The sequence below is a fragment of the Lacerta agilis genome, chromosome 9 (genome assembly GCF_009819535.1).
Source record: "Lacerta agilis isolate rLacAgi1 chromosome 9, rLacAgi1.pri, whole genome shotgun sequence".
Lineage (NCBI taxonomy): Eukaryota > Metazoa > Chordata > Lepidosauria > Squamata > Lacertidae > Lacerta > Lacerta agilis.
Genome location: NC_046320.1, coordinates 18,387,514 through 18,400,033, shown reverse-complemented (window position 1 = coordinate 18,400,033; position 12,520 = coordinate 18,387,514). Strand labels below are relative to the sequence as shown.

The 12,520-nt window shown below is 45.3% G+C and overlaps 1 protein-coding gene across 1 annotated transcript; it reads left to right on the top strand.

The window, feature by feature from the left end:
* The first annotated feature begins 3,676 nt into the window (after window positions 1–3,676).
* UCHL1 (ubiquitin C-terminal hydrolase L1) lies at window positions 3,677–12,320 on the top strand. Its single transcript, XM_033160660.1, has 9 exons — window positions 3,677–3,816; window positions 4,218–4,229; window positions 5,453–5,581; window positions 8,635–8,785; window positions 8,975–9,060; window positions 9,153–9,200; window positions 10,241–10,310; window positions 11,389–11,447; window positions 11,854–12,320. The coding sequence occupies exons 1-9, from the start codon at window positions 3,784–3,786 to the stop codon at window positions 11,938–11,940; spliced, it is 675 nt and encodes a 224-aa protein (XP_033016551.1). The 5' UTR covers window positions 3,677–3,783; the 3' UTR covers window positions 11,941–12,320.
* The last annotated feature ends 200 nt before the right edge of the window (window positions 12,321–12,520 follow it).

Here is a 12,520-nt window from a genome sequence, read left to right as displayed (position 1 = left end):
CAGTATTTCCCCCCATATATTCAATAAACGTTTTCCAATCTTCTTTAAAGGTATGTTCTTGTTCTCTTATTCTATATGTCAAGTCTGCAAGCTGTGCATATTCTGCCAACTTAAGTTGCCATTCTTATTTGGTTGGGACCTCACTCGTTTTCCATTTTGGGGCTAACAAAACATGGGTCGCAGTAGTAGCATACATAACCTTTTTTGACTCCTGGGAATTTCAGTCTGCATTATCCCCAACAGAAAGGACTCTGGTTTTGGGGGGGGGGAAGTACTTTTAAACATTTATTTTCAATTCATTATGGATTATTTCCCAATACTCTTTTACCCTCTTACAAGTCCACCACATATGAAAGAACGTTCCCTCAACCTCTTTGCATCTCCAGCACTTATTTGATTCAGTCTTATATGTCTTAGCAAGACTACTCTGAGTTAAATACCATCTGTGAACTTACCAATATTTTTTCTGCACCCCAAATTCCAAACCTGTAGCCTAGCACCCTGGGGTCCTCCACAGTCATATTCACACAGCAGATAAACTGGAGAGTGAGAAGAACAGCTGCCAGTACCATATAACACTGGTCCTAGACCTAAAGGATCTACACTGGTTCCCGGTATGCTTCTGAGCACAGTTCAAAGTGTTAAACCTTTAAACCAAAGTTTTAAACCTTTAAACCTTTAAGTTTAAAGCCTTAATGGGCCTCGGCCCTGTATACCTGAAGGGACATCTCCACCCTTATTGTCCAGCCCAGACACTAAGGTTCAGTTGTGAGAGCCCCCCCCCCCCATGAGAAGTGAAGTTATAGGGAACCAGGCAGAGGGCCTCATCGGCAATGGCACCCTCTCATCAGATGTTAACTTTTAGAGGACATTTGAAGGCAGCCCTGTATCGGGAAATTTTTAATGTTTGATGTTTTATTACATTTTTATATGTGTTGGAATCTGCCCAGAGTGGCTGTGGCAACCCACCCCAATGGGTGGGGTATAAATAATATACAATTGCCAATATGCCCCTCCTCATCCTGATATTTAATGTTGGCTCTTTCTGTGATATATATTTTCCACGTGCAAACATTTTTGCCAGGCATGAGCCCTCTTGTGCTTTTATATTTCTCTCTCTCTCTCTCTCTCTCTCTCTCTCTTTGTCCGTCACTGAAATATGTAATGTGTTTCTACTATTTTGCGACACAGCTCAGAGCGGGGTTACACGGTAGTAAGGGCAGCACTATGAAAAGTGGAGAATTAACTGGAACTGACTACCGGTAAATGATCCTCGTGGTCCCTGCCAACTCTTCCAACCCAAACATAGCTGGGTTCACAAGGGACAAGGAGCAGGTTTAGGAGCCATTGCATACATACCATGGCCATTAATTAATATGAGAAAAAAGATAGTATTTGGCCCCCACCAACAGGGATATCTGAAAAGGAAAAGATCTCATTCAGAAGTAGCCTTAGATTGCAGTCATATGTACAGTATGTTAACCTCAGAATAAGCCCCATTGAACACAGCAGGTTTCTGGATGTTTATAAGGGGAAGATGTTGCCACCCAGGGATGAACAAGTATCACCAGATTATCTAGACCAGGGGAAGGGAAGCTTTTGGGTTTGGTGGGCCAGATCCATGGGCGTAGCCAGGATTTTTGTTGGGGGGAAGCAGGCCTTTTGTTAGGGGGGTCATAACCTGCTTGCTATGTATTTTTATTGATAGGGGGCTGCCTCTCCCTGCCCCCATGGCCAGATTCCCCCCCCCCCCGCCCTTGATCCCAGACCAACTTTGATAGGAGAGTAGCACGATGCAGAAAAGGAAATTAAGTGGTCCCCCGACCAAGACCCTCAGCAATTTTCAAGTGGTCCATGGGGGGCAGGAAGGGTTGGGAACCACTGGCTTAGAGATAATTTTTCCCTCTCCATTTTCTCTACAAGGTTGTCAAAGCCAGTTTGTTCTCCATTTTTATTGTATCTTTGCTCTTTCCTATTCAAGGACGTTCTTATCTGTAGAAACTGATACTTACTGCTTGTTCATGCCTTTGTATTTGGGATTCTCCACTGCAGGTATTTAAACCTCATTTTTTTCCACTTTAAAAAATTAGCTAGTTTGACCTCATGGTTGAATCTTTCATCTGATAATATAGATGCTGCTAGGAATATATCCAGCACTAATTAGTTTTTAAATCTATCCCACACTGTTAAACAAGCATTGATAATTTGGTTTGATCCATTATAGCATTTCCCCCCTTCCTTTCTTTGGCACCCACAATTATCTCCTCAGGTCCATTTTTACTCTTTCCCCTGACCTAAAATAAACATATTTGTATTCAAACCAATGTAGGACTGACTGGTGCATTCATGCTTCAATAGCTGGGATACCCAATCCCTCTTCTTTCCATTCCTTAAAACCTTTTTACTTTAATGATTCTGCTTTTCCAGAATCTTAAATAAACTGGTTTATTATGTTTCCTCAACATCTGCTTTGGTATTTGAATCATTAGATTTTGGAACAAAAAATTCAAGCTGGGAATCACACTCATGTTAACAGCATTTATTTTCCCTAGTAAGGATACCGGTAATTTAAGATTAGTAACAGCAAGAATCCCTGCAGCAGTGTGTCAGATACATGTTACCCACATTAGAATGCTTGCTTTAAAAAAAAAAAAAAGCAACCAGACAAAATAAGGATGTAGCTGGACTGGACAAAGTTCCAAAGTGTGAAGAAAGGTCCTTTGTCTACCCTAAGTAACTTCAGCAACACATGAGAACAAGGCCTGTGAGGCTTCAATGAACTACCGTTTCTGAACAATGTCAATTCTGCCAAGTCATGTTTTAGTGAGAAAGGCAAAACAGAAAAATGCAATGCTTTTTTTCATCGGGATTGAAGGTAACGTTGCAATTTAAACAGCAATAAAACGAGCTGCACTTCACCAGATTCACTGGAGAAAAAGATGCAAAAATTTAGACAGGTCACGCTTTTACTCATAGATGAGATCAAAGCCCCACCCTCTTGAATTTCCGCTCGTCACACACCTGTTAAAAGAAACAGGATCTCTGCAAAGCAAAATAAACCCCTCCGTTTTATCTCCAAGGAATAGCAAGCCGAATTTGCAACAGCGACTTCGCAGAGCTTGCTAGGCGTCCGGGGAAACAAGCAAAAAAATGTATTATTTGCTAGTGCGCGATTCAAAGTGTGCGTATCTCCGGACACCCTCACCCCTCGCAAACAGTAGCGGGGGGGGGGGAATAACTTTCCGCGGTTGCTGTATTGCGAGCAACCCGTTGCGACGTCGGATAATAATGCAGCTCGTTCGCGTTGCTATTGCTAAAGGCTCGCCTTAGCACCAGCGCTTGCAAACGCCCGTCCATTTGCAAAGGTTCCAGTCGCGACGAAAGCCCCGTGTGCTTTTTTTGCAGGCAACCTCGACCCAGCGAGATCAGGCGACCTGAGGATTGTACTAAACCCCGGGGTGGGGGGCGCGACCACGCCTATCTCCCACTCGCGGCGCGATCGGGAGAGGCTGGTTTGCGCACCTTGGAGAGCGGGGGGTGTGGGGTGTGGGTGGGGAAAGAGGGCGGGAACGTACCATTGCTGCAAGTCGCGGGGAAGCGGCTTTCTTTGGGCTCGCCTCTTGCCCCAGCTCCTTCCCCCCCTCCTCCTGCCTTGCAGTGAGTCAGCCCGGTGGCGATATATATAGAGCGGTGGGCGGGAGGCTGGCGTGTTTCTTTTGGGGGCGCACGGTTCCTTGCAGGTTTGGGCGCAGTTTGGCCGGGCAGGTTTGCGAGATCGAGACAATGGCGTGGCAGCCCATGGAGATCAACCCGGAGGTGAAGGGGAAATTTACTCGTTTTAGGGCTAGATGGGGGGGGGGAGCAGCATGCATGCATGATGGGGAGTGGTGGTGGGGGTCCCCCGCCCCAAGGCGTGTCCTATACATGGCTGGCCTCTCCAAGCGCGTGCAGTTTCTTATCTCTGGCGTTTCTGAGATGCCCTAGAGAGGGGAGGGTTAAAAGCGGCCAGCCGTCTCTCCGACATTAAAAATAAAATCGAAATGGAAGCGGGGCAAAGGGTCCTCTCTTCCTTCTCCACCCTCTCCCCCGGGATCCCCCAAATGCAGTCTCCTTATATTTGCCGATTTTGCGATTCAGACACAAGATGGGAGGCGGGCCCCGCCCAGAGACAGGCTAACCTCCATTCCCTTCATCTTTCTGCTGCTTTTGTGTTTCAGATGCTGAACAAAGTGAGTGGCCGCCGAGACCTGGGAAGGAATAAGGCGCAGCTCCTCTTGGCTGGGCGTTTCCTTAAGTCTCCGTTTCAGTTCATTCATTCATTCATTCATTCACTTAACTCACTGGGAGGCGGGAACGATTGGACCCTAGAGCATAGATAGATACGTTACTCTAATTCTGGATCCTTACCGATGTTGCCCGTGGGCGTATTTAGGCCAACGGAAAGGGGAAACAGGTTAGGGGGCCGGGGGGCTCCTGCATCGAGTCATGATGGGCGGGTTGTTCGCGGAATGGGCGGCAGGTGGCGCTGCTGCCCCGCGTTTTGTGCTGTGTCACGGCAGGGCAAGGGGCCCTTAGGAAGAGGGTTGGGAGGGGAGACCCCCCTGCCTCTGAGCCCCCTTTCTCTCCCCACTTCCCTGCATACCTTGAGCCTGATGTACTGTACTAAAATGTCAGCTTTTCATTTGCTATCAGTACCCAGCGTTGGGAGACTTTAGGAAACTGCTGAGGTGCTCTGCGTATGCTCAGGCACTCCCAAGTTGTTGGGGACACAGCAGCATCTACTGTAGAGTAGAAGTCAAGAGACGGAAAGTGGATCTTGCGGCTGAGTCAGATGCCTGTAATGCAGTGGTTCCCAACCTTTTTTTGGCCATGCCCCACCTAAGCATCTCTAAAATCCTGACACCCCCCACCCCCAACATAGAATTCTTATTATTCAAAAAGTGAACTATTCATGTGGAGGAAGCTTAAAGGGCCATTCACTGTTAATAACTCATTCTCGAATTCCGCCCCCCCCCCATTTTTTTTAATTGCCCTCCTGTGGGGCATGTGCCCCATGTAGGGAACCACTGCTCTAATGTCTCCTCCCCTCTCCAGATACAACAACAGTCTTGCTTAATGTGCACAGACTGCCCTCCTTAGCATACCTAAAGTGATGATTACTGGGGATGGGAGAGGTTTCCACAACTGATGAAATGCAGCTTTTAATAGTAGGCATAACTAATGTGGTACATTTAAGAAGTTGATTGGCGGCATCCCAAACCCATCCCTAGTCAATGGGTTTGGGATGATAGGAGCTGGAGTCCAGAAATATCCTCAGGTTGCCAGGACTAACCTGAGACTACAGGGACATGGGAATGGTTTCCCCCCCACTCCAGATTCATGATGTGGAGCACTAGGGTGTCATGTTGAGCTTGATTCTCTCCCTGGTTTTGTGCCTCCCTTAACCCGGCAGGTGCTGTCCCGCCTTGGAGTTGCCCCTGGCTGGAGGTTTGTGGATGTGCTGGGGTTTGAGGAGGATTCCTTGAATGCCGTACCCGATCCAGCTTGCGCTCTGCTCTTACTCTTTCCCCTTACTGCTCAGGTGAGTAATTGAAGTCTTAGCAAGGGCAGGAAGGTGAAACCTCCTGCTCGGCAGGCAAAGAACTCTGGAAAATCTCTCCGCTTTCTATAGAACGCTGTTGGCGTGCAAAGGATGGTAATAATCCTAAACTGCGATAGTGAACAAGCAGGGTTAATGTTTTGAATTGGGAGGCTAAGCACAGAACCAGCCCTTGCCAGCCAAGAAAAGTCTTGCCATGCCCAGCAGTAGGGCTCATGCAGCTAATAGGCTTAGGATCCAGCAGATTCTTGGCTATCCCAACTCAGCCCCCTGAAATGTCCCATTTTGGGGAGTGCCTGCTAGCAGTAGTGTCTGCTTGTCTGGGCTTTCGGGCACAGGCGGCACTTAGCTCGTGCTTTCATTGCAGCAGATCAAGGTTTGGATCGCTCTGCCAGCTTCCAAAAGCTGTCTTGCACAAACATGGTTGAGAACCATTGATCCGTCTCCTCCTTTACCAGCCTGCAAATCATGAACCTTGTTGCCATTTAAATAACGTTGAACGCCTTTGCCACTATGAATCGGCAGCTTTCTAACGTGAAGGTTTGAGGCCTCTGACAATAAGGAGCAGTCATTAAAATTAGATCTCTTGTGATGTGTCTGGATTGGCCGTGGCCGTCTCAAATGCAGAGTTGCTTACGATGACTTCATCTTGGTAGGAAAAACTAGAACAGGTGGATTTGTAATGAAAGAGCTTCTCTATAGAATTCTGAGGGTCAGATGCAAAAAGCATCGTCATTCTTGAAGAGAATGATTATGGGAAGGACTGAAAGTCCATTGAGAAATCTACCTTTCCAGTAACAACTGCATCTAGAATCCTGTGCTGTGGGATTCTTACTACTGATGGGTTTGTTAAAGGGCCTGCTTTGGATATTTGTACCTACTTTGTTCTCTGCATGTCTATTTTGAGTTCTTTTATTCCCATGTTCTTCTGGTTATTGTGCACCTCTTGAGGGTTTTTTCTTCTCTGTTGTAAAATGGTCTTATGTTGGAAGGTGAAGGTATTTGATACAGAATCATAGAATCTTAGAGTTGGAAGGGACCCCCAAGGGTCATCCAGCCCAACCCCCTGCAATGCAGGAATCTCAGCTAAAGCATCCATGACAGGTGGCCATCCAACCTCTGCTTAAAAACCTCCAAGGAAGGAGAGTCCACCACCTCGTGGGAGTCTGTTCCACTGCTGAACAGCTCTTACTTTCCAAATGTTTAGTCGGAATCTCCTTTCTTGCAACTTGAAGCCATTGGTTCGAGTCCTACCCTCCTATTTTGTAGCTATTTTGAGCAGTATATTTCAAGCAGAGTCTACTTGTAAGGAATGCACGCCAATGTATGTACAGGGAATGCACATGGATGGGCAGGGTGTCAAAATTAAGGTATTACAACAGTTTGAAGGCTGAAACATGAAATATATCTCATTCAAGAGACCCAGAAAAATGGGACACTGTTCTTTCAACCTGAGACATGGAAATTTACCCTGGCTGGTGATCTATGGAGATTTACTTGAAGGAGTTTCATATTTCATAAGTGATGCCATGATAGTTTGAAATCTTTGCCTTTGGACTGTAAACAGGTCTCATGAATACATTTATGAAACTGCATTGCACTAGAAGTCTTTACGGGAACTAATGATTAAGGGTTATATATGCGTGTACATAATGACTTAGCCAAGTTATGTTGCCAGCTGTAGCTCATTTGAAGCATGATTCAATCACTTTCCCTAAACTGGTTCCATTGGATTGTATGATTTTTTCTGTGGTAGGTATTAGTCACAAACCATTTGTAATAAACTAGATAGCATGCATCACTTGCTAAATGCTTGAGATTCTGAAGCAGCCTCACTTTGGGCTCTTGGCTGACTTGTGATTATTATTATTTTAATTGTTAAAGCATGCTGTGGGCTTCTCATCCTCCCAGCATGCATTTATATAAAAAAAATGCAAGCAAAACATCTGATTGCTGAACGTTTATTATCATTGGTCAAGAAGCGCTTTGAGCCCTTAACAATTTGGGACCAGTTTACCTGCAAGATCACCTGACCCCATAAAATGTCCATTTGACATCTTTATTTTCTGGAACTGGCACTGTTAATAGATGCAACATAATACATTTGATCTTTCAGTGTGGCAGCAACCACAATTTGAAACTCCCTGCCTACTGACATTAGGCAGGTGCCTTCCCTGTAATCTATTTCAGCACCTACTGAAAACATCTTTCTTTAGACAAGCCTGCCCAGTTATGTAGACCAATTACATGTGTTTCAATTGTTTTTAGCTTGCTGCTAAAATATTTGAATGCTTTACATAGCTGTTTTTAACTGTTTTTACAGAGGTGTCTTGGTTATCAAACTTAATGCGTTCCAGAAGTCTGTTCCAAAACCAAGGCGCACTTTCCCATAGAAAGTAATGCAAAATGGATTAATCTTTTCCAAACTTTTAAAAACTACCCTTAAAACAGCAATTTAACGTGCATTTTACTATCTAACGAGACCATTAATCTGTAAAATGAATGCAATAATCAATGTACTGTACTATAAAATAAATAAGACAGCATTGTAGATGATAAGACATATTATTTTTTTTTTACCTGCACTGATGGTAGTCAGTTTGGATGGGTGGCTTTTATCCATTTCTGCAGTTACATAATCAGTCAATCAATCAGTAGCTGAACTGAGTTCCACACAGTCACAAAAGCCAATTAACCGAAAAAGCCACAAAAGCACAAAATAAATAGCAAAAACAAAAGTGCCAAACTTAATCCGTTCCGGAAGTCAATTTTCAAAAACCAAGGCGTAGCTTCTGATTGGTGCTGGCATCCCAGAAACAATAGCCGCATCAGATGTTCGGCTTCCAAAAAAAGTTCGAAAACTGGAACACTTCTGGGTTTTGGGCATTTGGGAACCAAGGCGTTTGAGAACCTAGGTACCACTGTACTTGCTTTGAGAGCTTTTTTTTTTAAAAAAAAGCAACAACAATCAAGCAGTATATAAATTGTATGGAAAAAAATAATGTTACCTGACCAATACACCTGCACATTTGCAGCATGAAAATTTCAGAAAAAAGCAGATGGAAGAACTGAAGGGCCAAGAAGTGAGCTCCAAAGTCTATTTTGTGAAGCAGACAGCCAGTAATTCCTGTGGAACAATTGGCCTTCTACATGCAGTGGCCAACAACCAAGATAAAATTTTATTTGGTAAGTATGGGGGAAGTGTCATCCAAGGGATTCAAACCCATTGGTAGGAGATGGTATTGGCTCTAACCTGTGCAACTGTTGACTTAAGCAGGGTGGAAATTGATTAATTGGACAACCTAATGCTTGCACTTGCAGTTGGTTCATCATCCTTTGCTCTGCTATCTCCCTGATTTTTTTATTTCTTGGCAGATGAAGGGTCTGCACTAAAGGAGTTCCTCACTGCAACAGCTGACCTCTCTCCTGATGAGAGGGCAAAACGTCTTGAAAACAACAAGGTAAATGACATGGGAACTTGGGTGGAAGCTTCTTAATGGTGCCTACTTCAGGGTTTCCTTAAAAAAAATGTTTTCTTTACCATCCTCTGCAGGCCATTCAAGAAGCCCACAATGCAGTAGCACAGGAAGGCCAATGTCGGGTAAATTCCTCTTGAACTTAAATAGACTTCCAAAGGTAAAACGTTGGTGCCAAGAACTGGCGACGGGTAGAAGGGTATAATAGTACAGGCCCCATGTAATGTAAACTCTTCTCTTCCCCACCTCAAATGGTGAAGATGGGTGTGGGCCAGTGGAGCCGTTAGGGCAAAACTGATTTCTGGCGCAGGCCAAGCTCTGAGAGTGATTCTTTTAACACTCCACATATTGAGGAATTCAATTGAAGTGCAAGCCAGCTGTACGTAGTGTTTTGGCTTTCCCCTCCCCAGTGTTTTCGCTGAAATCTCGTTCCTTTTAAGTGGTTTGGCTTCTAAAATAGGTGGCTTTACCAGAAAGACTGACAATGGCATAGGCAAATCTTGCTGGTGGTGTGCATCTAAACCTCTGTGCTTGGAGTAGAATATGCCACAGCGGCCAGCATTTTTCAAGATGTGTTTGGAGGACTTGCAGGTGGTTCCCACACCTGTGTTATTAAATAGGCCGTTTGGGTAAATTGCTTAATGGGGCTGCTGGTGCCTGAAACCCTCAGGCTACTTAAGGTGCTCTTCATTATGGACATTATTTAACAATAAATAATATTTCATTGCTATGGTCCCTGTGTGATACCTTCCTCCACATGTTTTTAGAACACAGAAAAACTTTGGTAATTATGCAGTAGATAAATAGCCAAAATAAAATCTCTGGCTGTGTCCTCTTCCCAGTAGCGAAACCAGCAATAGAAAAATAGTCTACAACTCCTACTTAGACAAGAGCCAGCAAGTCTGGGATTCTGTAATCCTGGAGAAATCCTTTGTTTTGTCAGCCCAGTGACCCCTTTTTACTGTGCGGTGCCTGATGACAAGGCAGTAGCGGCCTATTTGTATATATTGGAACATAAGGAAGGATATGGCATAGGAAAGAAAGGGGGTGGTTGTTGTTAGAGAGGTTATTTATGAGGACCCAAAAGGGCAGAATCGGGAAGCAGAGTGTCACTACAATATTATTCTTTGTTGATCATCCTATGCACCCTCGTCCTTCTCCATAGGCTGAAGATGACAAAGTCAACTTCCATTTCATTCTGTTTGCCAGTGTGGATGGACACCTCTATGAACTGGGTAGGTTTTTGTGCTGTCTCCCCCCAAGTATAACACCCGAGTAAAACAAATTGGGATTCTCTTGGGTCAGGGTAGGGGGGGAGTTGAATTGGAATGGCTGGCTTCTGCCCACATTATCTAGAAACAGCCTGTGGTTTACCTAGGAGATGAGCACAACATCGGCAAGGATTGCCGCCCCCTCCATTGGAATTAAGGGGTTGGCTTGTCTGAAGCGGCCTGTTGCAGTCCCCCAACTGCTTTCACTGGGGCAACTGATCTTTGTCAAGAGCAAAGTTGCATTAGCAAGAATTTCAAGAAGGCAGTGCTGGGTAGAGTGAGAATCTAATAAAGGTAAAGGACCTCAGACAGTTAAGTCCAGTTGTGAACAACTCGGGTTGCGGCGCTCATCTCGCTCTACTGGCCGAGGGAGCCAGCGTTTGTCCACAGTTTTTCCAGGTCATGTGGCTAGCATGACTAAGCCGCTTCTGGCGAAACTAGAGCAGCGCACGGAAATGCCGTTTACCTTCCTGCCGGAGCAGTACCTATTTACCTACTTGCACTTGATGTGCTTTCGAACTGCTAGGTTGGCAGGAGCTGGGACCGAACAACGGGAGCTCACCCCGTCGCGGGGATTTGAACTGCCGACCTTGCGATCGGTAAACCCAAGGCTCAGTGGTTTAGACCACAGCGCCACCCGTGTCCTACTTGAGAATCTAATACTAAACCTTAAATTGGGCCTTTTGACAACCTTGCCCCTTGCAGTTGTTGGGACCCAGCTCCAGCATGGTCAGTGGTTAGAATCCAAAACATCCTGAGGGTGGCAGGTTTGGAGGGGCAGAGAGACTGCATATTAATTGTCGCGGTAAATCTGTTCTGCTTCTAAAACATCTGGAGCCGCTTGGGTTGCAAACAGAAGAGCAGGGGATGAGATCCAGCATTGCAACTCTACTACAAAGTAGGGCCAGAAGCAAATAAATGCAGCCCCACAAGGGCATGGTCTAAGTTGCTTCTTCCTGTACTAGCGATGGTCTTTAGCAACCTGCTAGCATACTTTAAATAAGTGGTTAAGTCCTAAACCTGATCTACAACTTGGTTGCAGATGGACGAATGCCTTTTCCTGTAAATCATGGAGCGAGTTCGGATGACACCATGCTGAAGGTAAGCATTCTTGTAGTTGAAATTTCTGGCATAATCAAGTCTTCTAGATTGCACTGCATGTGTGTGATTCCTTACTTGGCAGATCCCAGATTTTGCTCTGTGGTATTTCTCATTCTGTAACCAAACGGGGATGAGCAAGGCACAGTGCCTAGAGATGGGAGCTCTCAAGAGGAGCTAGCAAGATGGCTTCTGCTATTCCCAGCACCCTATCAGAATGCTGTTTATAGCTACTGCTTGCTCACAACTTCAGTGGGGAGAAGTATAGATGCCGATTGTCTACATAACGACTGGCTAAAACTATAACGTGAGCCCACACTGTTCATGGACTTGATGCCAGGTCTGCTGAGGTGCTGCGTTCGTGCATTTACAACAGTAGGATAACTACCTGTGTTTTTTTGTTTTTCAGGCTGCTGCCAAGGTCTGCCGGCAGTTCACAGAACGTGAGCAAGGAGAGGTCCGCTTTTCTGCTGTGGCGCTGTGCAAGTCTGCCTGAAGTTCAGGAGTTAGAGCGACCCCATAGTAGGCCCTCACAGAAAGCAATCCAAGCCCCTAGTGCTTTAGTACTTGTGTTTAAAAAACAAAAGCACTGCTGTTCTTGATCTTCAGTTTAAAGTGTCCTGCTGATCCTAGCCTTGTTTCTCTCCCCCCACCCTCACTACTTACTCACAGCAGCTTCAGCAGAGCTGGTCTTAAAAGTTTTAGCTCCAAGTCTTTGGCACTTCAGATATGTTGGGTGTTGGATCCTTTCTTGGCTGCAGCTTGTTTAAATGCTTCATAGGGCTTACTTGGATGTGTGCCTCCAAAGTTTCTTTTTAAGCTGTTGTGACTTCTTGTCAATCACAAAAATAAATCTCTTCTTGGTATTCCAAAGCAGGAGGTGTTTTTTTTCCCTTTTTCACAGCCATCTTCATCTCCGGTGTTGGAAGGTGATCTACTTACAATAAAGCAAGATATTAGCTAGGGCAGTGTTTTTCAACCACTGTTCCGCGGCACACTAGTGTGCCGTGAGATGTTGCCTGGTGTTCCGTGGGAAAACATGGGCTGGCGGTTGCGGCACTGGCGGGAGGTGGCGA

What these genes read in the sequence shown, in the direction of transcription:
- UCHL1 (XM_033160660.1), top strand. Translation starts at nt 3,784, where the DNA reads ATGGCGTGGCAGCCCATGGAGATCAACCCGGAG. An exon ending in TCTTTCCCCTTACTGCTCAG is followed by an intron (nt 5,582 to 8,634) that starts GTGAGTAATTGA and finishes GCACATTTGCAG; the next exon opens with CATGAAAATTTCAGAAAAAA. An exon ending in CCAAGATAAAATTTTATTTG is followed by an intron (nt 8,786 to 8,974) that starts GTAAGTATGGGG and finishes ATTTCTTGGCAG; the next exon opens with ATGAAGGGTCTGCACTAAAG.